General features: G+C 38.7%; 2 protein-coding genes across 3 annotated transcripts; one reads left to right on the top strand and one right to left on the bottom strand.

Moving 5' to 3' along the window:
- The first annotated feature begins 531 nt into the window (after positions 1–531).
- Positions 532–18,504, top strand: LOC117300843 (sodium/potassium-transporting ATPase subunit beta-1-interacting protein 3-like). Of its 2 annotated transcripts, XM_033784689.1 has the most exons (7): positions 532–688; positions 10,183–10,320; positions 11,695–11,778; positions 12,682–12,885; positions 13,837–13,897; positions 14,355–14,448; positions 16,470–18,504. In XM_033784689.1, the coding sequence occupies exons 1-7, from the start codon at positions 635–637 to the stop codon at positions 16,486–16,488; spliced, it is 654 nt and encodes a 217-aa protein (XP_033640580.1). In that variant the 5' UTR covers positions 532–634; the 3' UTR covers positions 16,489–18,504. The 2 variants fall into 2 exon arrangements, with proteins under 2 accessions (XP_033640580.1, XP_033640582.1); XM_033784691.1 differs by lacking the exon at positions 14,355–14,448.
- A 3,538-nt stretch (positions 18,505–22,042) lies between these two features.
- LOC117301157 (clavesin-1-like) lies at positions 22,043–27,477 on the bottom strand. The gene is made up of 5 exons (XM_033785054.1): positions 26,996–27,477; positions 25,649–26,261; positions 24,478–24,588; positions 23,654–23,856; positions 22,043–23,415 (listed from the first exon to the last, which is right to left on the bottom strand). Exons 2-5 carry the CDS (start codon positions 26,234–26,236, stop codon positions 23,316–23,318), a joined length of 1,002 nt encoding a protein of 333 aa, XP_033640945.1. The 5' UTR covers positions 26,237–26,261; positions 26,996–27,477; the 3' UTR covers positions 22,043–23,315.
- Positions 27,478–27,566: the final 89 nt, after the last annotated feature.

Raw genomic sequence — 27,566 nt, 5'->3', positions numbered from 1 at the left:
GCGCGTGCAGTAATGCAGTGATGACATGAGCCCCAGGTCTAGTGTGCTAATTAGGCTACTGATGAAATCGGACAAAAAGTACGTCAAATTACATCAAAATAAATATCTGGATGGAAACATGCAGATAAGATACATCCAGCCCTGGGAGCCACGAGGCATTAGTAGCCAAGGCTGATTTTTGACTAGTTACCCTTTTCGGCACTGTTTCGCCATGGGAGTTTATTTTTTAGTGGTGTAAAGGAAATAGCGCCACCATTTGGTAGAGTTGACCTAAAGTAACGCTGCACTTAAATTTAAAGAATATTAATTCGCCAAAGTTATAAATTTTGATGAAAGAAAACCACCAACAAATAGAAATGACATAAGAATGAATGATTTACTTGAATACACCAAGAGTTTGGATTTTGTTGGGTTAATGTCACATTTGAATAAACTCTTGACCTATTTTTGTTTGGCGGAGTTACATTATTCTTTGAATTCGCTGCTGTGCGTCATCATGATTGTATGTAAACAAAATACATTATGATGAAATGTGATTAAAATGCTCGAAGGACGGAAAGATCATTGATTCATTTTTTAGTATAAACACAGACAGTGTGGAAGTGCTGATCAGAAAACACATGGTTTCGTCAACATGGGGTGCTGCACAGCAAGATGTACGCTGATGACAATATGTGCTCTACAAATGGTAAGTTTGATCACGGTTTGGTCTTTGATTGTGGCTGATATTATAAACCAAGAAATGTGCACACTGTATGGGCCATGGCATTACCACTGTCTACACAGATGTAGTTTACACACACGACGTAGATCTTGGCACATCATGCATGGATGGTGGTTGGTATGGTCAACCACCCATGAGAAGAACTGATGGACTCCCATCAGTTAGTTAAAGCATGATTAGTGTACGTTTAAAACTGTGTACTCTGTCCGTGTTCAGGGAGGAGGAGACTGCTAAATGCTGGGCCCTCCCTTACCGTAAAGGCCGAGTTATAGTCGGTCGCGCGATGGTCAAGCGATGGAAATCTTGACGTGCGATCATAAAAAGACACGGTTTGGATAATTTTCCGTATGGCGCCACCACCTTTTCACTCATTTTTACAAAAAGGGATATCTCATGGAGTAAAATTAGATACTATATTATTTCATATCGAATGAAAAAGTGGTGGCGCCATACGGAAACTTTTCCCACGGTTTTTAGGCCTCAGTCTTAGGATTGCACGCAAGATTTCCATCGCGCGACCGACTATAAACAGAGTACAGACCTTGAGCGTTGGCACAGAATCACCGCTTACTTACTACGCCTACGGAAGCAGGGTCCAGGGAATTCTGTACTTATGGCAAGCGTGTTTCACAGGTTAGCGGCGAATTTTGGCTTATGCGCCTGTAGAGTGACAAGTTTTATTCTTTAAGAAAGGGGAATAAAAGAGTTTTGAATAGGTCTTAAGTTAAAAACCAGTTTAAAACGAGCATGGTTGTGGCTACTTCTAGAAACTATGTATTAGGCTCCCCGTGAGCGTTATACTACTACTAGGGTCTAATATTTTGGGACTCATTAACGCTTTAAGTTTTTAAAATTTGATAGAAACGCGTTGATTTTGAATGTTTTACGACCGTTTAATAGCCACCAATAACTGAAGTTTCCATTATACTACATAACCAAAACCTTCCCCACACACTCAATATTCATGATGCTTGTATTGCCTCTTTGATGAGTGAAATTGAAAAACATCTTTAAAAAAATGCAATTTTCTGCTCCGTACTCACTGTTGTTTTTCTGCCGCATCGCCAATTTTTTGACTTCTCAATAACGTCAAATACGCTCTCTAACCAACCGGTCAACTGTAGTTGACAGCAAGACATAAAGTACCGTACCCTTCCTCCTCCTATTCTGTCTCGGTTTTGTTCTGGGAATCTCAAAATATTCTTTTTAATAGAGGATTTGTTACGTACTTCTGTACAAAAAGAAAAGAGTGTGTTAAAGTACATTGTAAGGCAGGGCAGGGCAGGGTATTATTACCCAAATTGTTTTTAAAATTATAATTTATCACAAGGTCCTCAGAATGGTTTGGTTTGAGTTTGAAAAGCCCTACTGTAGTACTGTGCAATCAGCCATCGATTTCACAAAGCTCTTGCTAACTTAGGATTAATCTTATGACGTAGGACGAGTCCCAATCCTGCACTGTAGCATGCAGACCTTATGATTAATTCTAAGTTAGGACGAGTTACTCAGGACTACTCTTTGTGAAATCGACGGCTGGGGCATTTGAATTGTTTCAAACGGAGGAATTTGAAGTTCAAACCAAAAAGATTTTAAAAATTAACAATTTATGCTACATAAAAGAGCCCAGAGTGCTTGGGAAGATCTCTTAATAACTAGACAATGTTAATATAATGGGGTCACTGATTGGAACCATGTCCCCTTGCAGTCTTTTTAACCTTGCTGTATACACAGTGTGTACTCCAGAACCGTACCATTTTCCAGCGAGTTGACCAACCGTTTGAAACCATTCAACTGCATTGAACTGTGGATTTGTATGGCCTAAACTGTATTATGTTTAAAACCACATCATATGGCAGGGTGGCATAGTTTTATTAGACCAGCCAGATCTACGCAAAAGGCCCCAATTATGTTTCCAGACCATAATTTAGTAATTTATTTAGGAATGCTGGTGGTGTGTATTATTTTGACATATATATATATTTAAAGGAAAGCCTCCTAAAAAGTGATATTTTTGGTTGAGAAAGGAATAATTTGAATCGCATTTTAAAAATTCTATTTAAATTTCTATCAATCAGTCTTTTATGTTTTTGGAGGGCCTTGAATGCCTACTGAAGGGTGGAATCTACAGAGGGCTAAGGCCAAAGGGTGACTAACAGGGCCTCCAAATTTACACATGATCGCATGTCCGAGGCCAGTGACATTAGCGTCAGACCATTAAACTCATAAACAAAAAAGTCCAGCAAACTGAGTTTGTCAATTCAGAGAAAAGAAAGGATTGTAAACAACAATTTTGTTTAACTGTGATTAATATTGAATCGTAAAGAAGAAGAACAAAAATCTCCCGATCTGCAGAAACTGAAAAGGAAGGATTCTTAAAAACTATTTTTGTATTGATGGCCTTGTAAATTGTTGAACAGTAAAGAAGAGTTTGTTTTGAATTATTTTTTATTATGGCCTTTGTGAATGATGTAATGAATAGTAAAGACAGTAAGGAAGTTACATGTAATAGGCCCCCTATCCACAGCTTCAAAGAAAGAAAAACCAAGTCCAAGTCTTAATTTCAGTTTTACTGGGAATAACACCATAACTATGCAATCGTGTCACTGCTCTTCACTCATAATCAACGCAAAGGTCCGAGACAGTTTTAGGTTACAGCCACAATAACACATCCCAGTCATGGACAGTGTGTTTGGCTTCTAACTGTTAATTATGAAGAATCTTATACACAGGATGTAAAGCACTTCAGAATCGTCAAGAAATCAAATCACTCATGAAAATCAAGATATTGAAGATAAACTGCCTGAGGCTTATAAAAATGAACGGATAATGTGGGGAAACGTCCCATGAGAGTGAGCTAGTGTTATTGCATCGTGTTATGGAGAGCTACTGGTACCCACACGAATACGTACAGACATCTATGATCCAGAGTACGAGAAATTCAGCCTTGTAATGAGACAGAACACATCTAAGGTTACCATAGCAACAGTTCATGACGTCAAGTCTGAACTAGTTGCACATTACATTTTGTAAAACCAAATTGCACAATTAGTGTACATTAAACTGTAGCCTAGCAGGGAGCTCATGAATACATTGTACAGCAACGTCAAAGAACCTGTCTCTCTCAGCTTATCACATAGTCACCAAAACATGGAAGGAGAATTGTTATCCTACATGTGAGGGAATAAAGCTTAGCTATTTTCGGATGTAGTTGCCAGGGACATCGGGGTGCTTCCAACTGATCTTCCTAACTTAATAAGGGAATAGACAAGAACGGGCAAATCTCAACATGATTCTGACCTCAGTCAACTAGAGAGAGAAAAAGAGAGACTGTGTATGAAGTTGACACTAGACTACTGGCCCATGGCTAGTACTTATAGCATCGGGCCAGTTAACTCGTGACCAGACAAGCCAAAAACCATAGCAACAGTTCATGATGTCAATTCTGGACTAGTTGTACACATGTACATGTACATTATATATTTTGTCAAACCAATTGCACAAGTGTATGATTAAACTGTAGACTAGCAGGGCGCTCATACCGGGCAATGGCACCTAGGCATTTTCTCCTTGGTAAAGGGCACCTTAACATGACTTGGTTTAAAATGGACTATTTTACAGAGTATTTACCCATTTCATATAAAATATATGAATTGAAAACAGTTTATCAAAAAAAAAAACTGTAGCTACGTGACGTCTTCTCTCATTTTGATTATTCTATTCTTGTAAATATAACTCTGGTCCAGTAAAAATTAATTAATGGGGGGGATGCAGATGAGCTATGATGCTGTAAAATGTCAGACTTGTGAGACAAGACAAAGCAACCTTTCATCTGAATGGTGTATTTAAAATAAAATCTGAACAAAATTTTGTGTGAAATGCTTCCCCTTTTTGCCAGTTCTAACAAAAGTTGCACGCTTGTGAAGACAACAGATGGCCGTTCACATATAAAAAGAGATTGATACATTGGGGGGGGGGAGATTTCTTTGTTTGGTTTTGTCACTAAAGTAGTACACTGCCAGGCTAGTATGCTTCGTTTCTGAAATGGCAAGGGCACCAAGGCATTTTCTCCTTGGTAAAGGCTCACCTTAAATGAGGAAAGTGTACATTTCTACTTTTATAGAGCTTTTCAAGTGACCAAAGAAAGGGCATGGAGGCAATCGCCTTCATTGCTTCTAGGAAACACACTTCACCGTGTAACATATTTGTGGGTGTGTCCTACCAGTGTAATCAGTCTCATCTAAACAAAGAACCTACAGTAGACTGTGAGTGTGAGTGAGATCATTAAATTGATGAGCTCATTATAGACTGCTATAAACCATCTGTCCTGCTTGTCATTTGGGTCTTTCCACACAAAGGAACAATCACAGAAGTGTGTGTAGTGGACTTTACTGTACAGATGATCCTATCTTTGTTTATTTATCTCTTGATAACCAACAGTCTGTTAAAGGAACACGTTGCCTTGGATTGGACGAGTTGGTCTATAAAAAGCGTTTGAAACCCTTTTTTATAAAATGCATATAATGGTTGGAAAGATGATTTAAAAGTAGAATACAATGATCCACACAAGTTTGCCTCGAAATTGCGTGGTTTTCCTTTTACTGTGCGAACTAACACGGTCGGCCATTTATGGGAGTCAAAAATTTGACCGTGTTAGTCGACGAGCTAAAAGGAAAACCGTGCAATTTCGAGGCATGTTTGTGTGGATCATTGTATTCTACTTAAATTACAACATCTTTCTACCCATTGCATTTTAAAAAAAACGGTTACAAACGAAACCGGTTACAAACGCTTTTCAAAGACCAACTCGACCGATCCCAGGCAACGTGTTTCTTTAAAACACCAGGGCCCAATTTCATAGCACTGCTTAGCGGCCGATTTTGTGCTTACTTTGAAATTTCTATTTCATAGGGCTGCTAACCATAAGCACACGAAAAGGCACGCTAACCTTTCGGTGCTTACTGCACGAAAATAAACATGACGTCACAATGCAAATCCGCGATAAACACAGATATGGCTGCCCAATTTTTCTGCTAACCTGTGAAATACGCTAAGGCATTAAAAGCAAATTTGTCTGCTACAATAAGCACGCAAATTTGCTTACTGTTAAGCAGCGCTATCATAGAGCTGCTAAGCACACAATTTGCTAAGCATGAAATAATTATACAATGTACCATGGGGGTCTAATCCTACCTCCATGATTATACCAAAATTAGTTCCCGTAAGCCTTTCAGAAAGCAAACAAAAGCTGAATACCAGTAACAAGCAATATGCAAAAAATAAGGAAGTTTGGTTGGTAATCCTGTTTTAATCAAGAAAGAAATTTTATGCTGAGCAAATTGTTGTGCTTAGCAGCTCTATGAAATTGGGCCCAGGGACCAGTCACAACTCTTATCCAACCACATGTAGTCGGGCGGGTTACATGTTTGATACTCATTTTCATCTAGGGCATTAGCAGGCTCGAACTTTTGGGAATAATGAACCAATTATGCTTTTACTGTACACCAGACATTGTGTTACAAGACCAGATTCAAAATGAGGAAGACAAAAAATTACTAGAAGAGTTTTTACTTGCATTTTATAACTAACTTGAACTTGGCACTAGGAATCTCATTTTGTCTGAATTATATTTCAAGTATGATTACTTTTTTTAACTTGACCACTCATAGATTTGAAAGGTAATTTATTCCACCCAAAGTCCACATTTAAACAAATTTGTTTTTATCAAGAACCTGTTTCTCAGTAATGTTATTCAATTGAAGAACACTAAGACTGTTGGAGTTGTCCTTTACTGGTCCTTCATTTAAATCACTGGCCTCAGGCATCTTGGCCCTTTTCTCCAGTGTAAAATGTTAGCCCGATACAGCTACAAAAAATTCAAGGCAACTACGTTAATTTCAAAATTACACAGTCCGAAAATTGGACTAGTGAAAATGCTGGCGGACCAGCGAAATGATGATAGAAGATCTTTTGGCACAGTGTGCAAATTAAGTCACACAACAAGCTGTACGTTATATAATGACTGAATTCAGACATGCGCATAAATTTAAATAATATTACATAATTTAGTTCAATCATTTCTGGCATAGGTCTAACACGGTTCTTATAATTTATGAAAGCTCAATTTTTACAAATGTTCGTAAGGAGCACAGCCAGTGTAATAAACAATCCTGTCTGATGTCTCAATTATATGCTCTCAAGGACTTCAACACCTTTTGGTATCAATTCTTGGAACTAACAACTTGACCATGGAGGAAGGAAATATTATGACCAACCAACAAAACATGTCTGCACATTCCTACATACTGGACCTATCATACACATTAATTAATGAGAATACAGTGATACTGTATGATAAACAGTATTTTTTTAAACAGTCAAGTTCATTGACTTGTGAAAAATGGTAACTGGTGGTAACTGGTGGACAATATTATTTGATTTGAACATTACATGGAGGAATAGTTTTATTCCTCCATGATTTGAGACAGCTTCATAGAGCGCAGGCCTGTATGCTTTTTGAAAGGGCAAGGGCACCAAGGCATTTTCTCTTTGGTGAATTGCACCCTTCATGTATGAGGAAATTGTGAAATTCTACTACAGCATTTCAAGTGTACTAAGGCAAGGTTCAGGGGGCATGGAGGCAATCGCCTCCGTTGCCTCCGTGAAGTATCAGGCCGAGAGCGGTAATCCCAAGCAATGGGAGGAGAGACCACTTGCGCAAGTCTTAGTTTCCCCTTCCAGTCGCTTGGGATTGGGGTTCTAGCAATCTGTCCAACCATGGAGGTAGAATCCAAGCCATTAAGGCCTTGACAAAAGGCTATATTTATACAGTAGCCCTATAGATGGAAATCCCTTAACACCTTTGTAGTAAATGTAAGCGTGGAGGAAATGAGTGTCTTTAAATGTAATGCACAGTGTAACCTTAACAATGTTCATTATGCAAAATGTCTGGCACTATCTGGAAAATCAATGTTTCTTTTTACAAAGTGCTTAGCACAGCACTGAGTCATAACAACATAACAATGCTATGATTCAGCAGCCTGTAAACTTCTTGTCTGATTCTACACTGTAGTGGAAGTCCAATGGCAGTAAACAATAGAGCCCTTTGTGGTTGTTCTTTACCCTTGGGATGTTTTTACAGTTGGTTCAATATGAACAAAGCCCTGTTTATTTAACGCTATTTATTAGCATTGAGTTACAATGCTTACTAGCGTGTAGTACTATTGCAAATGTGTACAACTTTCCCATAGAAAATATTCAAATAGCTTTTCCTGGTAACGTATACTGCACTTTGGAACTCCCTACTGGTCTTTTTTGTTTCCACTATCTTGCCCGGTTTTAAAAGAGGAATGTGTACAAATAGCTCATCCCTTCTCTAAAAAACTGTTTTGTGTTTTGCTCACCCTTTAGGCCTACTGTTAAAGGCAGTGGACACTATTGGTACATACACATAAAATAACAAACCTTTGAAAATTTAAATTCAATCAGTCATCGAAGTTGCGAGAAAATAATGAAAGAAAAAACACCATTGTCACACGAAGTTGTGTGTGTTCAGATGCTTGATTTCGAGACCTCAAATTCTAAAGCTGAGGTCTCGAAATCAAATTCGTGGAAAAGTACTTCTATCTCAAAAACTACTCCACTTCAGAGGGAGCCATTTCTCACAATGATTTATACTATATCAACCCCTCCCCATTACTCGTTACCAAGTAAGGTTTTGTGCTCATAAATATTTTGAGTAATTACCAATAGTGTCCATACACTGCCTTTAAAGGCCTTCTGTTGGGCTGTTTTATATTTCTGCATACAGTTTAGGTTACTGAACTGTTCAGTAGTACGATTACAGTATGGTTGCGTAAATTTCCTGGGTATAAGGCCCTCATTGTAAGGCCAAGTACCCTCAAATTACCAAAATAAGATTGTGCTAAAAATAATTTAGGTGTTAGGCCTACCCAAAACCAAATATATTTTACAATAAATCTTATGAAGAGTAAAAAAGAAAACATTAGACTGGAGTTTTTTTACTAACTACCATTTTAAGGAATCCAGGGTCAACGATTTTACTAGCTATACAAAATGAAAAGCCCATGAGATATTATTCTGGATTCAGAAATAGCATACAATTGTTTACATTTTAAATATTTTATAACAAATAATTTTATAATTTGATGATTGAGTCGACAGTTCGGTGAATAACATCGGCGGAGAATCTGTAGGAATCCAAGCGATTTATGAAATGTAGCGCCCCTTGATTCTTTATAAACAAACAAATGCTGAGATGAAGCCATTGGTGTCGTTATTAAACATTCCATGCTGTCTCTCTAGTGCTGCGCTGTGTACAGCATGGGGTCGTGTGGTTTTATTCCCTCAGCAGCTTGGATACCTGGTGATGCTGATTTAAAGTAATCAAGTTGGACACAATCTTTCTGTCTGTCTGTTTGGTATTTTTGGATGCTGTTTGATGAATAATTGTACGCAAATGTTCTCAAGTACACGTACATTGTACATACTGTATTGCGTGTGTTTGTGTGTGTGTATGTACATTCATGTTTATTGTAGTAGACAGCTGTTATATCTAGGGGGAAAATCAAGACATCGAGCTTGACCAGAATTTGGTTTAAAAAATGACGTGAATGAGCATGTAGCATACTGGTGGCTGAACGGTTTAGTGCATCAGACCCAAGTTTTGGTTGCAATCCCGGTCATGACACTAACCAGTGACCAGTGTCCTTGAGCAAGAAAATATAGTCCCTCATTGCTTCTCTTAACCCAGGGGTAAATGATGTACGTATGATTACTTTTAAAACAGATCCTCCCCCCCCCCCCCCTTACCACCCCAAAAAATAAATAAATAACATGACAATTTCTCTGACAAGACGGCAAGACATACACATGTAATGTTAGGACATTTGTAATTAAATAGAAACTGATTAGAGTAGGGTCATGGCAGAGCGATAAAGCACCTTCAACTCGGTCCTTTATTGCACGGAAATGACCATGCAATTTGTAAATGGCCGGTTAAGACCTTGTCCCCACTCTTTTAAATTCCCTTCTTTCAACCATGAATGAAGGAAATAAACAAGGTTTGTTTAATTTAAGATACACAGTGTAGATTGTACAGATTTTAGGGAGGTTTAGCTGCACGTTCTGCATGAACTTGAATGGAACGTCAGAAAATGTTGTCATTAAAATCTTACGTTTTTAGCATACGTGAAGTTACTATTAATTTTCATATTAGGTACATACACATACATGCGCACAGACGTCATATGTGAGCATGCAATAAGCCCGAAGTGGTGACGTCACCCATGAAAAACAGAATGTTTTGACGTTCACGTTCACGTATTTGCTTGCCTAACGTGCAGCTGAATTAAACCTTGCTTTCTTTTCTCTTGACTCTTGACTCTTGTCTCGTCATGATTTGTCACCAGTCCATTTTTTCTCTCTCAATGTTATTACAGATAGCCTCTATAGAGCGGTTTGTGTTTGACCTGGTAGGCTTCATGTGGACACCAGTCCTTGTAGGAGTCATTGACATCATCATCATCTTATTCTGCATGTTTGGAATTCATCAGTACAGACCCAAATTCATTTATGTGGTAAGTGCAGGTACTTCTGTAATTTGTTAACGTGTCAAGTTTATTGAAGGACACAGTATGAGCAGTTCAAACAGGAACGTAGTGTTTGAAGCTTTTCATGGTGTGAAAAATAAAAAGTAACTAAAATAGTAAACTCGCGGGTACAACCATGTGTTATATCTTTTTTTGTGGGAGTGTTATAAATGGTAAGTGTTACCTCCCACATGTTTGTTATTTCATGTATTTTTCATAATGTTGGAATTCTGGTCTTTGAAGGTAAGTAAAATTGCACACCAAAAAGAAACGATAAAGTAGGCTAGACTTAAAGAGGGAAAGTCAATTTTCTTATAGCGATAAAGGTTCAGTCTGGTAATTTTTGTTTTGGTTAAAGCTCATACAGGCACAAGCACCGAGCTGACAGCATGTACAATAATAATGTACGCATACATGTAGGTTGGGTTCGTGTGTCAGGATGCAACGTTATATTGTAGCGACATAGGTTAAAGTATGAGGCTGGTGTAATCGTTTAGCATTGAAAGTGTGGACACAAATACCACATGGACATAGCTGTAATTATAGAGGGTTTGCCCTGGCGTTGTCTGCTATAGACACCATTGAACCATTGTAAATGTACCATCTGTCTATAATCAATCATAATCTACTTACAGCTCGGAGTAAATGACTTCTGATCATTCCCACTATGAGATTCTCATCTAGCCAGACTTGGGAATTTATATCTATCTGGTAATGAGATCAATAAAGTGTGGGCATTAAATCCATACATTGAGCAGGAGGAATGCAAAATTAAACAAACAGTAACTCCAGACATTGCCCGACTCGATCAGGGCATTCTAATCAAAAGGTTGTGTTGAAACCAATGGTTCTCTTCAGAACCACCCCAACTCATTCAGAGATTATCATTACATGGCGTTACCGCAAACCTTTCTACTATTTTCACCATTTTCTACTACTTGTAACCATTTGTTATAAAATGCATATGATTGGACAGATGTTTTAAAAGTAGAATTTAAGCCTCGAAGTTGCTTGGTTTTCCTTTTATTTTGCGAACTAACACGGTCAGCCATTTATGGGAGACAAAAATTTGACACCCATACGTAAATGGCCCACCGTGTTAGTCGACGAGGTAAAAGAAAAAACGTGCAATTTCGAGGCATGTTTGTGTGGATCATTGATACAATGTTTATGTGGATCATTGATGCATTCTTTCTAACCATTATGCATTTTATAACAAACGGTTACAAACGCTTTTTAAAGACCAACTTGCATAAGACCTTTCTGCTTTGCAAAAATTACCAAAAATACCAGTCACAAATGGTACATGATCTTTTAAAAGCTTTTTCATTTAACAGTTTGATTTGTTTGATTTCTTTGCAGTATGGCATATGGCATATCATTTGGTTAGGATGGAACATCTTCATCATATGCCTGTATCTTAATGTAGGAGCTCTTAGTGTACAGGTAGGTATAGGGTAGTGGCTAAAGTGGATAAGAGCACCAGACTCAAACTCTGCTGGTCAGCAGAGTGTAGGTTCGAGTCCTGGTCTTGACACTTAAGTCCTTTTAAACCAAGACATGTTTCACTATTGCCTCGTCCTTTGGATGGGACGTAAAGACATACCATATCACTTTGTTCTTCTGATGCTGCAGGCCTGTATACTTGCTTTTTGGAAGGGCAAGGGCACCAATGCATTTTACCCTTGGTAAAGGGCACCCTTATGAGGGAATTGTAAATTTCTACTGGAGCATTTCAAGGGCAACAAGGCAATGACTAGGAGGCATCGAGGCAATCGCATTCGTTGCCTTCGTGAAATATCACGCCTGGGATGGGATGTAAAGCCGTTGGTCCCGTGTGTTGTGTATTACACGTAAAGGAACCCAGATGATTGTTGTATATAGAGAGAAGAGATTTGCCCTGGTGTTCCTGGTTTGTTTGGCTGCATATTGCACCACAGTTCGAGAACTACCCGTTACACAGAATCATGGTTTACAATTTGTTGTGGTGTAATATGCAGCCAATCAAACCAGGAACACCGGGGCAAACCCCTTCTCCATACACTAACTGCACTAGATTCTTTACATTATACAATGCACAGGACCACTGGCTTTACGTCCCATCGGAATACCAGCAATAATGGTAAAGTGTAAGGACACGAGTGGGACTCAAACCCTACTCGTATCTACTGATCAGAAACACGTGTCCGATGTTCTTTCCCTCTCGGCACCGACTTACATCACTATTGTTAGGATCCATGTTTGCAAACATTATCTGACTGATCCAAAAACATCTATACGATCAGCTAAACTTTAAAAATCCAGTTCTAACCCAACATTGACCCCCATATTTTAAAATTGCCCCCTTAGCAAAGTAGCAGCATCCTCAGCATGGGCACTACAAGTAAAAGTTGGTGGTTGTCGCACGGTTTTGGGTGCGTAGTCAACAGTACAACAACAAAGACGTTCCAACCCGAGAGTATAACCCGCACAAAACAACTGTCCGTCACTGGGTGTGTGCTGGATGGGATATACACAGAAGTGATACACGCTGGCGTGCAAATATTGTTTTCAGTAAGTTTCAAGTTGAATGGCTAACCAAAGTTGTGTACCCTTGTATGAAGTCATAAATGTTGGAGGTAATGTTAATTTGATAATACAAACTTAAAGGCACTGGACACTATTGGTAATTGTCAAAGACCAGTCTTCTCACTTGGTGTATCTCAACATATGCATAAAAGAACAAACCTGTGAAAATTTGTTGCGAGATAATAATGAAGAAGAAACACCCTCTGTCACATGAAGTTGTGTGCATTTAGATGGTTGATTTCGAGACCTCAAATTCTAAATCTGAGGGCTTGAAATTAAATTTGTGGAAAATTTCTCGAAAACTATGTCACTTCAGAGGGGCCGTTCTCACAATGTTTATACTATCAACCTCTCCCCATTACTCGTCAGCAAGTAAGGTTTTATGCTGATAATTATTTTGAGTAAATACCAATAGTGTCCACTGCTTTTAAAGTTTCTGCTACCCATTGATAAACCTGGTACATGATACAGTCTTGGTTATCAGGGCCCAATTTCATAGAGCTGCTTAATACCAAAAAGAAGCTTAGCACAACAGAATTTATGCTTACCAAAATAAGGATACCAGCCAAAACATCATGTCACATGTACCATCTGTGACTGGTATCCCTGCTTATTTTTCCTCATCAGAACAGTGGTGCGTTTTCAAGGTCGTAACCAATACCGTTTCGGTTAAACTTGCCATAGGTTAACCACTGGCCATTGACCGAAACAGTAATTGGTTTCGTCCCTGTAAACCTACTCCAGTTTTAAGCAATATTTTCTGCTTTTTAAAACCAACCCTACCCAAAAAGAGATATTCACATTGTCTCTTAGTTGTGATCAGTTCTCGACCAATAAACTTCACAATCTTTGACAGGGGTATATACACTAGTACATCTGTTATCTGGCTGTGTTCGTTACTAAAGAGCCAATCTGTTTTTTGTTTTGTCTCCACAGATATTTGGAATTATTGGTGCTATTCTTGTCAATTTGAAATTTGCAGAAGAGGAAGATAGTTGTAAGTATTCTTTAACATGGCTTTGGCTTATACTATGAACTCAATAGAATAAGTGCAAGTACATAAACACATTTATTCTATTGACAGAGCACAAAAAAAACACTGGAGTGGCAAGTCACGGCCTTCTTGTTCACCGGACTAGACAGCGTGTGGGTTTGAATCCCGGTCATCGCACTTGTGCATTTTTTCAAGGCTTCTTAACCTTAAAGTTGGGAAGGTGTGGTGTTCTGCTCTACCATCCGGGCTCCTATTGGATGATACCCATACCTACATCTTTACAAGATGGGGATGGAGGAGGGGGTAACCCTGTTTCAGCCCAGCAGTAGGTGGCAACATGCGCCTTAATACTTTGTGTGAATCGCCTAACAGCTTGTTGTTCGCTATACTGGAATACTTTTACATGCATTTGAGCTTATTTCTGTTTTGTTTCATTTTGTTTTGTTTCATTCATTTACAGTTGATTTTATTGGTGGATTTGACTCCAACTATTCAAGTTATAATTCACATGCCCAACAGAAGGAACCCAACGTACCCCTGCAACCTATTTATATGTAAGTGTTTTAACTGCTTAAATTCTTAAAGGGTTTGGATCCTTTTGTACTATATTATAAAACACATTGTCCACAGATTTATTCATACTAAACCTACACGGTTTGGAGATAATGATAGTAGAAAGCTTCCCTTAAAATAGTACTTGCTGAGGTGCTGTAGTTTTTGAGACATGAGTAAAAACAATGTCATACAGACAACTTTTGCCTCAGGAGACAACAATTATTTTAGCATGTATTTTGACTCATTTCTCAAAAACTGCAGCATCTCAGCAAGTAAAATTTTAAGGTAAGCTTTCTAATATCATCAGCTTCAAACGATGTAAGTTTAAAATGTTAATCTGTGGACATTGTGTTTTGTGTTAGAAAAAGTACCCAAATCCTTTAAACAGCTGCTTGAGCGAAAAATGGGAATACGTTTTGTACTTGTTTATACAACGTGTTGTTTATCATTTGAATTAAAGGAACACGTTGCCTTGGATCGGTCGAGTTGGTCTTTGAAAAGCATTTATAACCGTTTGTTATAAAATGCATATGGTTAGAAAGATGTTTTGAAAGTAGAATACAATGATCCACACATAATTTGCCTCGTAATTGCGTGGTTTTCCTTCTACTTTGCGAACTAACGCGGTCGGCCATTTATGGGAGTCAAAAATTTGACTCCCATAAATGGCCGACCCTGTTTGTCGACGAGGTAAAGGAAAACCACGCAATTTCGAGTGATACATTGTACTTGTGTCGATCATTATATTCTACTTTTAAAATATCTTTCTAATCATATGCATTTTATAACAAACGGTTACAAACGCTTTTCAAAGACCAACTCGCCCGATCCAAGGCAACGTGTTCCTTTAAATAGTGATATTTTTACACGAATCGTTTGTATTTATCGATTAAAATATTTGGCCCTGCAGCTGTTGACTTAAGACTTTGGAGACCACAAAGATTTGTAGCCAATTTGCCCCCTGTAAAGTTACTCTACTGTTAATAATCATTGTTGCGTTTTGGGGTTCGGTGTCTCAAGTGACTGTTTATGAATTCAAAGAAGGAAACAACTGATCTATGTAACTTTTTGTCTTGCCTTCTCCTTTTCCCAACAGATGTTTCCTTTTATAGCGTGTCTCATTACTAACAAATTACTTTTCCTCCCTCTTTCTAACTTTGATCTTGCCCTTTGTATTTCCAACTTCTTGTGGTCAAACCAGCCCCTCCGTCTCCCAATACCTTGTGTCTCCATATGCATTGTTTACCCCTGCTTTTTCTATGCACTTTCTGCCCCCCCCCCCCTCCCTCTCTATTCATGTATTCCACTTGACTGTTACACTAATACACTTGTCTTGTTGTCATTTAACCTTTGAGAAATACTCTGCTCGGGTCCAAACTTCAGGCTATTTAAAGGCAGTGGACACTATTGGTAATTACTCAAAATAATTATTAGCACAAAACCTTCCTCTGTAACGAGTAATGGGGAGAGGTTGATGGTATAAAACATCGTGAGAAACGGCTCCCTCTGAAGTGCCATAGTTTTCGAGAAAGAAGTAATTTTCCACGAATTTGATTTCGAGACCTCAGATTTAGAACTTGAGGTCTCAAAACCAACCATCTAAAATGCACACAACTTTGTGTGACAAGGTTGTTTTTTCATTCATTATTATCTTGCAACTTCGATGACCGATTGAGCTCAAATTTTCACAGGTTGGTTATTTTATGCATATGTTGAGATACACCAACTGTGAAGGCTAGTCTTTGACAATTACCAATAGTGTCCACTGCCTTTAACATTTGTTTCCACTTCCTAGACTAAACGTAAAGAGTAATAGAGGCCTACTAGTATTTAAATTTTTTAATTTGTAATGTATTTTTATATAACATTTGTGTGCATGACAATTTTAAGCATTCTTATTCATCAAGCTAACCCTGTTCTGATTTTCAAGGGACTTTTAAAGGGTACGAGATTTGTTATTTTTTTGAATCAAATTATTACAATACAAAATAATCATCATCTTCTTTATATTGTTCAACAGTCACAGAGGTATCCACTGATTACATCACCATGGCAACAGCGATTGGTAATCCAGGCAACCGATCGACCTAACGGGTGAAATTCAAATGTACGCTGGCTCCGTCGCTCAAGGAAGCAGCTTCATTTTCTGGTTTGTGGACAAGTTTCAGTTGGAATAAATGCTCAAAATAAATCAGCCTCTTTTGGATAAACGCTTCTTAATTTAGATCGACCAGATTTGCAAATGAACCACGCTTGTCATCTAACGCCACAGAACAAAACAGCACCAAGAGTGAAAGCTGTTGAGTTATTGACCCCTTGCACACAAGTCACACGCAGCGACTGTGCCACGCTCACTATTTTTGTGGTCAATAGGTTTACTTGTAAACATCGCGTCGCCTAAAATACGCACTTCACTGAATAGCGCACAGTGACATTGCCCACCAATTGGTAAACTGGATCAATATTACAATTGTGTGCACGACTTTTGACCTGCTGCTTAGCATACATGTACAATGTACAATCATGTACACGCTATCACAGTACTAAATAATGGCGGTACAAAGCAAGCACAGCAAATTAGTATTCTTTAAAATGGTGCTGCATCAATGGTAACCTTCCTGTACTAGAGCGCACTAGTTCAGCGCCAAGCAAAACTTGTGCTCAGCGACAAACAGTGCTAAAAATATAACTGCGCAGAAATGCCAAGTCTAGACTAAGCCACCAATAAGAGCGACTTTGTATTCCAGGGCATTACCTGGCAGGCAAGATTTTACACTCTAACACTGGTCATATCGGAAGGTTTAGTATCACAACCACCACATAAAAATGGTACAAATAACTGCGGAACAAGTTTCATGTCGGCCCCCTTGCTATATAAAAATGTGATAACAATTGTGTGATGAACATGTTTGTATTTTTCTACAAAATAAAAAGTTTTCCTCCAATTGAGCCGTGTATAAGATTGTGCCCGAAATTTCATCTTTGAGAGGGCAAGGCATTTTTAATTTTGCAAAGGACACTTTGATTGGGAAACTTTAGAGAGGACAAGACTGGGGCAATGAAGTCCTTTGTGGCCTGGTCCAGGCTCTGTGGCCCTTCTCTGATAATGTGATGTTGTAAGTATTAAGGTCGTAAGGTTGTACACAATCGCCAAGCACAGTAAAATCTTGCCGAGCAGACACGGGTACCGGCAAAATACCATAGGGATTAATGTTTATGACTGGTTCAAAGCGAATTTCTTATCAAAAGATAAATTTTTTTAAGCGGGTCTGTACAATCGTGTCTACAAAACTACAAAACCTCAGCTCTTTCATTAGAGATTTTTTTCTCTAACTCGCCAATTGAGGGCACAGTATTACATGTTACAGCAAAGAATAACTAGTATTCTTTGGAGTTTTTCCCCCAAAAGCGGGAAAGCATATTTTTGCTGTGATCAAGTAATCTGCTGTAAATATTTTTAAAAAGTCATTTGTGAGTTAGATTTCAATTATGTCTGGTACCACGACCAGCTTAGACACAAGTTACAACTTCAAATTCAATTTCCCCAGACTAAAGAGACAGTTACTATGTCACATGATTCGGGGCAAGCTTTGCATACGGTGAACACCCATACACATTTTTCAATAAATGTGTATGGCATAATGGTACCAGGTTCTGCTCATCTGGCAGCAGCTATACACGAAAGCTTGCCCCAAACCATTTGACATATGTAGCAACTGTCTCTATAGTCTGAGGTAATTCAAATGTAAGCAGTAAATTGTGACCAAGCAACTGGGTAACCAGACATTATTCAAATCTAACTCGCGAATTGCTCAATCGAATGCATTAAATCTTTTTGCATTGGTAGTTGCCTCACTTTTATAAATAGTTCTCACAAAATATATTTATTTTTGTGGATAATTTCATGGATATTTCATGGAAGCATAGAGAAGGAATAATTGTTGTTGCCATTTGAAGTGTGTTTATGTTGCAATTACAATTTATTTCAGTTTTTATTGTTATTAATTTTAAAACATTTCAACACATAAATTAAATTTGTGTTCATACATGTGCTTGATTGGATTGGATTGGATTGGATTGGATTGGATTGGATTTTATGTTTTCGGTTGGAGGCTGATGTTGAGGTAATTCCACAGACCTGGAACTTCATCTTTGAGAGGGCAAGGCCATTTTTCGTGTTACAAAGGGCACCTACATTTAAAGGGGCACCAAGGCCAAGACTAGGGGCAACAGAAGGCAAAGCGTCAATGGCCTAAAATTCATTTTACAAAGGGCACTTGCATTGACAAAACTTTGTCTAGTGGAACTTTTAAGGGGCTCCAAGGCCAGAACAGGGGCAACAGAAGGCAATGCCTCTGTAGCCTCCGTGAAATTCATTTTACAAAGGGCACTTACATTAGAGAAAGACTTAGAAGTATATTGGAAACTTGTGAAGGGGTACCAAGACCAGGGGTAACTGAAGGAAAGGCCTCTGTGAAATTCATGTTACCAAAGGCACTTGCATTGGAAAAACCTCTATAAAGTGTATGGGAAAGTTTTGAAAGGCATCGAGGCCAAGACCAGGGGCAACAGAAGGCAAAGCCTCCATGGCCTCAAAGAAATTCATTTTTTTATAGGGCACTTGTATTGGAAAAACATAAAGTTTATGGGAAACTTTTGAAGGGGCACCAAGGCCAAGACCAGGGGCAACAGAAGGCAAGTCTTCCCTGGCCACCATGACCAGGCCTGATTCTACATCTATGTAGTCAGGTTTCCCGTGTGCTGTAATGATAATGGCACTGACAAAAACACTGGGAACAGACTATTATGCTACCAGCCTCTGTCATGAAGTTTGTAATTGGAAAGGAAAGCTAAAATTGCAGTGTCACTTAAAAAGGTTGATAGAAAGTCAAATAAATTATTTCCAAATGGTCTTAATTGAAATAGTGGATTTGTTTTAAATGTCCTCTGAAACGGCATATTTTTTTTGTATTTTTCAGGTTCATTATAAATCAAAATGTTGATTGGTTTTAAAGTGAAGAATTTATTCACAACAAAATGATGTGCAATTTTCTTTCATGTTATCGTTAGGCTGCTGTATTTCAGTTTTTTGTAATGTTTGTAGAAATTTTAATTGTGCTTATTATTTAATAGTAAGAAGTTTTTTTTTTGAACCATCAGTACTTTTAATCCACAGTAAGTTCACCAATTTGAAATCATAGAACATCTAATTGCAGTATTTGTAAAAGTGGAATTTTTTGTTTTGTACCACGTTTCTTTTTATGTTTTTCTCTCTATGAAGTAAGAAATCATGTACTATATTTTATTCTGTCAATGTCACACTAACATTGTTATCATGAACAAAAATGTTGAATTTACCCAAGATGCACAGAAACTGAGTGAAGATCAGATGTAGGAAAATTGAACAAAAAAACTTGGTATTCTTGTTTACATTTATCAATTCAATTCATTTAATATATTCACTAAAACTCAGTACTCTTGTTGACAATATTACAGTTACAGTTCTAACAAAATTGTGTTTTACATAAACTGGTTAAAAAGTAATATCGTGTTATAATCTGAGTCCAATTTAATGGCTCTGCCTACCGTCAGCAGAGAATCTTTTGTGATTAAGCCATAGAGTTATATATAAGAACTAGAGAGCACACGAGTGATGCTTCGTGTACAAATGCCACGGGACCGCAAGATGACAAGCGCATCATTATGCACGCGCGTTGAATATGAAATACACGTTTGAGGTTTTTTTTATTGAACGCTAACGCGATGCTGTTTGTTCAACTTACAAAATGGCCGCACAAACACACGCTGTGAGATAGCTGTTTTGTCAACTTAGAAAATGGCCGCCTGCTCGCATACCGGGGCGCGTATATAGGCCAGTGCGCGCTCTAGTTCTTATATATAACTCTATGGATTAAGCGCATGCGTTCTTCACTTTACTAGGCATTCTTCGCTTACATAGTTTGCCTGAAATTTGGCGCTCATTGTGCAGCAGATTATTAGCACATAATTTGGCGATAAGCAGAGCCATGAAGTTGGGCCAGATACCAAAGGTACATGTACAACGGTGAATCATGTAATGGAAATGTAGTCAAATGGAAGAAAGAGAACAAGAAAGAAATCCTTAAAATGTTCATTTCATTGTTTTGCCTTTAAAGAAATTTACATATAAAATGGTTACAAAAACATCTTTTAAAACTCTCTTGATTGACACAGGAAATAGAAAACACAACACAAGAAAAACAAGTACATGCTTTTGTTTTTTAAACGCTGTCTTGCAATTTTTGGTTTTGCGATTCCTATTTTGGTTATTTTATGTGTGTTGGGTCACACTTAGTGCCATACTGGTCTTTGACAATTCCCAAAATGATTGATCACACAAAATATGTACACTATCTACGACTATTTTGTCAGCTCAACCAATCCGTTGTACTACATAATTACCGAGTTAAATTGCAAAAGCATGAGAAGTATGAAGACATTAAGGCATTCTTAATTTCTCATGGTTTGTTCTCGCTATTTTATAAGACATTTTATATTCTTCCACATTTGACTTCGTTTTAGAGTAGCAGCACAGTAGTCATATTCTTATCTTCCCTTTCCTTCCATCTTTTAAAAATAATTTATTTAAAATATCTTCACCAGGGCCCAAATTTCTTAAAGCCCGCATAAGCACAAAAACCTGCTAAGCACAGGACAATCTTGCTTAGCAAAAACAGGTTACAATGTGCGACTGGTGCCCGAGTAATTTTTTCATTAAAGCAGCTCAAAGGCAGCTCAATGCCAGTGGGTGAGTTCTTCATTTTGTTCTCTCTTAATAAAAAAACACTTTATTTTATGCTTCAACCAAAATTCAGTGCAACAAATTGCACAGGCTTGTGCCTTGGCCCATTGTGTGTTACATAGGCCCTTTGCGAAACCATGGCTTGGGTTTCAGGCTCTGTTTTGGGCTCTGTCTGCATGTATGAAGCCCTGCACCAAAACGCACACATATCTAAAATAACTGACATAGCCCAAGCCGGAGCTAAAGATCCAAACCGTGTTTTCGCAAACGACCAAATAGACTGTATATTGAATTTCAAAATGAAGAAAAAGTTACGTACTTTGTCAGCGTGTACATAAGTCTAGACCAAAAAGAACTGTGAATAATTTAAAAGTAATAGGTGATTTTTGTAGAAAGACTTATCAACATTTTTTGAAGAAATAAAAATGAAAGTTATCAACACTAGCAATGTCATATGTTGTCTTTTTAAAATTTTAATGGGTTCTATGTTAAATTATGAAATATTGCACATAACATTTTGTAAACAAGTGTGATACACATACTTATAAATATAGCACTAAATACAATTGCACAAAAAATACATATTGGTATAAAATTCATCGAGCATTCGATGGAATTGCACACATTTTTGGATCACATTATGTTCCCTGGTTATAGTTTCAGGTTGTATGGCTTCTGACAGGCACCCTGAACAAATATGCTGACAAAATAAGGAGACCTCCAACATTGGGGCTAAGATAGCTCAGTTGGTAGAGCGCTCGCATGTTAATAGATCGATACATTAGGCTCCGCCCACGTCGTGTGTGAGCAAGAACACGTGAGCCTCTCCAATGCCATTCTGCACAACTCTGCCGCGCGAGCCAAGCATACGCGCACGCATGTCAGACCTGGATTTGTCGGACTTTTGGGTGCACAATGGGTTGTGATTGGTCAATACACAATGGGCGGAGCTTAATGGATCGGTCTGTTGGGAGTTGGCAGGTACAACTTATGCACTAATAATATCTTGTTTGGTTTAAACAGAACCATTACCAAGATTTCTTGTGGGTGGGATGCACTGTATCTTCTGTACAAACATTATATCAAACAGCTATTATTTTATGCACCAATGCATGACAAGCAAAATACTAACAACGTTCTGGAAAAGTACAAATGGAGGACGATCCTTTGCAGGAATACATTTCAAGTTGACTGCCACACAATTATTTTATAAACTTTGTTGAGGTGTCAGCACCATTCTTATAGGGGAGGGGGGGGGGGGCACGTAGACAGTTGTCATGATGAATAACAATAACTAGGTCCTTTATAGAATGTTTGACATTAATGCCCAGTGGTCTGTGTTTCACACAGTGTTAAAGCTCGTTTCATCTCAAGTTAGCACGAGTAACTCGTCCAAACTGGAGATAAATTCTAAAGAACAGTCTTACATAGGATTGATCTTACAGCTGGGACTCATCCAAAATCCAGGATCCGTCCTAAGTTAGGAAGAGTTTTGTGAAAATCGACCCCTGGTTGCAGACTGCATGCAAAGTCTTGAATGTATTGGGGCATTGGGACCCATTAAAGCGCGCAAGTTTCTTTGAGAATACAAGTGTTAAAGTTTGCGCATGCAAGTTTCTTTCTTTCACACATAACAGCAATGTACATCGGACCAAAGTGTTAAAGTACGCGCAAGACTTGCACAGTCTTTTGGGCCCATAGCATTCCTGTTATCTTTCCCAGCTCCCGTACACAGCCCAAACTTATACTTTTTAACATCGCGATAGTATCAAAATCCATCAAAGATTACGGGAAATATGGTGAACTGCTTTGCAGCATAGAGTAATCGAACTAGTGAAAGTCTAGACTTGATTCAAGTCTTAGATCACGGTTATTGTTCTGCATCTCAGCCACGAAAAACGCCTCCACATTATTAGCTATCACGTGCCCTAACTCTTAGGCTAAATGATGGAGGTTGATCACAAGAGAGCGCTGTTTGTAGCGGCTATCAGGACAACTAAAAGCCACGATCAAAGACTTGGAACCAAGTCTATTGAAAGTCAGAAGTGCAGCTATTTTCGGTTTCTCAAATGAAAATGATCTCTTTTAGTCCAGCGTAATGAGAGGTCTATTCTCAGTCTGTTTTTCCTCCGTGCTGCTGACCTCCAGCGTTGCAATTTCTGGCTCTTTGGATGTCAGATAAAACCTGAGACACAATCAGACAAAAAACAGATCATTGGAGATAACTTTTTAGCATCACGCGGAAAGCCAGGTGAATTGATGAGGAAAAAAATAACAAATTAACTACTACCCGGGCGGAAGGTATAGAAAATTGGCTGGGACTACTACTTTGGCTTATAGGATCGTAATTACCGCGGAGTCAGTTCTTGAATTGGTCTCAACGTTGCGACTAGCTTGCTCTAGTCATCGTCAGTTAAACTTACCTCTCAGCATCACCACCAAATTGACTGAACACATGGTGTACTGGTAGGTCACTATGCAAATTAGGTTTGAAGTTGCAGCCAATCAGCGTCTTAGCCCATGAGTAGTGATTGTAAGGTGGGTTCGTTCCGCCCAGTTCGGCGGGAAGCGTTTCTTTGTGTATCCTTGCATGTAAGGTGGATAGGTTGTTTCCATGGAGATAGATCTGTAAACAAACAACAAGGTAAATTTACTGATTTTTAGTAATCGAAGCATGCAATTGTTTGTCACAATATTATGTGGCATTGGCAATACACTGCTAACAAATTTGTAAAATTTACAACAAAAGTTTGGCATCATTTACAGGAAACCTTTGGAGCGCCAGTCTTAAATGGTATGTTATAAAATACAGTTTGATTGGAAATTTCAGTTTCTCCTCCTGCTCATGTATTTTGTTTGACCCCTAACTCTGACAATTTCAGATTATTTTTGTCCGTCTTTGACCTCATCGCAACTTGTCTGGGGTGTGTTTTCGGCGACTCCACCAAGAAACATCTTTAGCCCTTCTAACACTATGGCAAATGCACATACCCCGGGGAAAATCCACCCCTGCGCTGGAGTGGGGGTAAGCGGTAAAACCCTGGGGTATTCTTGAAACATGCAACCCAAATCCTGTTGAATAGGGACACAGAGTGAAAGTGCACCGGGTCAATGTAGGGTAAACAAAATCTATGTGAAAAGGGCTTTTGAGGTTCGGCAGAGTTTTTACATCTTCAGTTCAGTCGTGGTTGCCCAACTGTTCTGACTGAAAACCAAAACCGAGTTGTAACACTGAGACCTGTCTGACCTTTTTTCTGGTGGAATCTTTCAGGAATGGTTTGCACATCGTCAACGCTGCCTCCACGTACCATGGCTGGTTCAGCATATGAAGTCCTCCAAGCCGACCAGGAAAACAATCCTAAAATATCAAATTAAATGTGTCCATTAGATTTGTTTACTTTTAAACCCATACAAAATTACACTTTGGTACACACTTAAGAAGCTTTCCATTCGTGGTTCTCTGTGGCCGAGTGGTTTAGTGCAACGGACAGGTTTTGGGGTTCGAATCCAGGTCGTGACACTTGAGCTGTTGAGCAAGACACTTAACTATAATTGCTTCTCTCCACCCAGGGGTAAATGGGTACCTGTGAGGGCAGAGACGGTTCTTGTGATTGATTTAGCTTGGCGCGCTAGATATTTGGCAGCACAGGATGTATACTCCTAAGAGAGAGCTAAGATGGTTAAAGGAGTGAAACAAATGGCCCAATGACCAGCCGGGTTATAAAAGAATGAGAATGCATTTATAAAAGAATGATCTAGAAAGGGCTTCAGTTTTATTTATTTGTTCTCTTCATGTTCTTCTGGCCAATTAGGTAGGCTCAGTGGTTTCTGTCCCCGCCTTTCAATACCTCTATAGACCCCGGTTCGATACCCGGACCAGAGCCTTGCATGTGGTCGGGTTTTTCAGTCCCTACCTGACTACATGTTTTTTTCCCTATAGATAGGGGTTCCTCCCACAACTAAAATTTTCTTCTTTACCCATCTCTACAATAAGTTGGTGTGATGTTTCCATTAGGATACTTTGCAGACTGTACTTCAGATTAAAGGGAATGTACACGTTTGGTAACTACTCAAAACAAATATTAACTTAAAAACTGACATGCATTGGAGAGCTGTTGATAGTATAAAACATTGTGAGAAACGGCTCCCTCTGAAGAAGCACAGATTTTGAGAAAGAGGTAATTTATCACTAAAATATTAAAAGACTTCTAGCCAGAAGTATTTTATTCCTATCTGAAAGCACACAAATTCGTCCAACAAGGGTGTTTTTTTCTCTCATCATTTTCTCGCAACCTCGATGACCATTTTAGCTCAAATTTTCACAGGCTTGTTATTTTATGCTTTTGTTGAGATACACCAAGTGAGAAGACTGGTCTTTGACAGTTACCAAACGTGTACCTTCCCTTTAAGTTTCTCACCTGGAAAACCTCAACTGTTCGCTTCATCAAGGCCGGACTGAGGTTGGAAACTTGCTTGAAAGTCACTCCCGTCCAGTCGATGATAAAATTGAATCCATTAATCTGAGTCTCTTCATCTTCTAACATGAACTCTAAACTCAGCACCAGGGCCTGAAGGATGTGGAGGTAGCTAAAAAGCCACTCCTCCCAGCTGGCGACAAAGATCACAAGAATCCGACGCCCAAAGGGATCAAGCTTACTGAGGACACCTGGGAACCCACCAAGCAATGCTTGCTGGATGTTGGTGTTCTCAGCTGAGATGTTCCCGAGCAAACAAGGTTTCTTCTGTCTAATATCAAAGTATCTTGCCATGACCTTGAAGGCTTCAGATGAGTCAAACTTCTTCGCACGGAGGAAGCGGAGGATGAATTTGTTGTCCGTGCGGAGGAAACGGATGTCCGGCCGGGTGATGATAAGATCTTTGACATCTTGGATGGAGGCGTCTACCGTGGAGAGGTCTTCGTTGAGTTCATGTTGAGCCTTTTGCCAGGTCTCGGGGGAAAGGTTTAATGAAGGGGGTGGGTCTTGGGTCACCTGAGGTCTGATCATGACTTTGATTGTTAAGACTCTAAATCTGAAATACAATAATTAAGAAGCAGATTATTTTAAATAAATAGCAAAAACTTGCTTAAGGCTCACTTTGTTTACTCAGCAAATGCATACAATAATGTATTGATTTGTTCACTTTTTACAATAAATTGTTTCCTGTATATTTCTCTATTGTTGCTTGTGATACCTGTCAGAATACGGTATTGTTATAATTGTAAATGCAACTCCAGGCCTGTACTGTATGATCGATTGTTATTATTACATTATGACTATGCAATCAGCACTGCCTGCAATTGTGATGCTGACATTTCTTTCTATGCCTCCTAGAGTCCTAGGCCTACTAGTTTTCAAAATTAAAATTCCCTCTGTGCATTTAATTTTAAAACACAAAACACTTGGTTTACTTTACAAACAAACAGATAAATACATTTTACCCTAGAAAAAAAATACATAATGCACAGCACAAGTCCCCAGTCATTCTATCGGTCACATCTATCTATAGCACAGCCACTGGCATGACATTGACCATGGAGGGACAGTATACAAATCTAGAGTAGAGTTTAGAGTTTAGACTGAGATCAATCATGGGGAAAGAAAATTGTCTTCCTCCATCATGGATCAATTAATTCAATTATAAATACTGATTCTCTGATGAGTGGTGGCAGAGAGAATGAGATCCAATGATCAGATGCATCAGGGCTCTATCACTTTTAGGAAACAACAACAACATGACCTGTCACAAAAACAACAACATCTTACCCTTTTTTACTTTCACCCGTTCAGAACAGAAGACCGAAGGAGTAACATTTTACAACAAAAACTGTCTCCACCTTTAAATTCAATTCAAGACCTTACCCACTTTCTCTTCTGTTCTGTTATTTCTATGATAATCGTTACAACACTTAGCTGGATGCATTCTACGGCTTAATTACTGCAGCGCCATGATGTAAAGTGTTCATCGATCCATCATGATCAGGTGACTCTGTCCTCCTGCAGCATGAATCCCTCAAGATGCTGATGAGGTTGGGAGCACTTCGAGGATGATTTCAATCTCTCCATCTGACTTCACCTAGACTTGATCCAAGTCCTGCCTGTTTTCGCTTGTGAAACGCGCTAACCATACACAACTTTACAGCCAATACAATCAGTTTCGCCTGGCACTGATAGCTTAAATCTTGTCCAGTCTATTTTTACTTCACTACATAGGAAAATTTCTTGACAAAATTTTAATTTCATTTAATCTTGGAAACAAATTCACATCGAACGCCTGTGTGAAGTTTAGTATTGAAGTTTATCCATGCAACCTCTTTCTCTTGATTATACTGCGTTC

This window comes from Asterias rubens, chromosome 16 (assembly GCF_902459465.1).
Source record: "Asterias rubens chromosome 16, eAstRub1.3, whole genome shotgun sequence".
Classification (NCBI taxonomy): Eukaryota; Metazoa; Echinodermata; class Asteroidea; order Forcipulatida; family Asteriidae; genus Asterias; species Asterias rubens.
The sequence above is the reverse complement of the archived record's forward strand: the minus strand, read 5'-3'. Positions and strand labels throughout refer to the sequence as shown.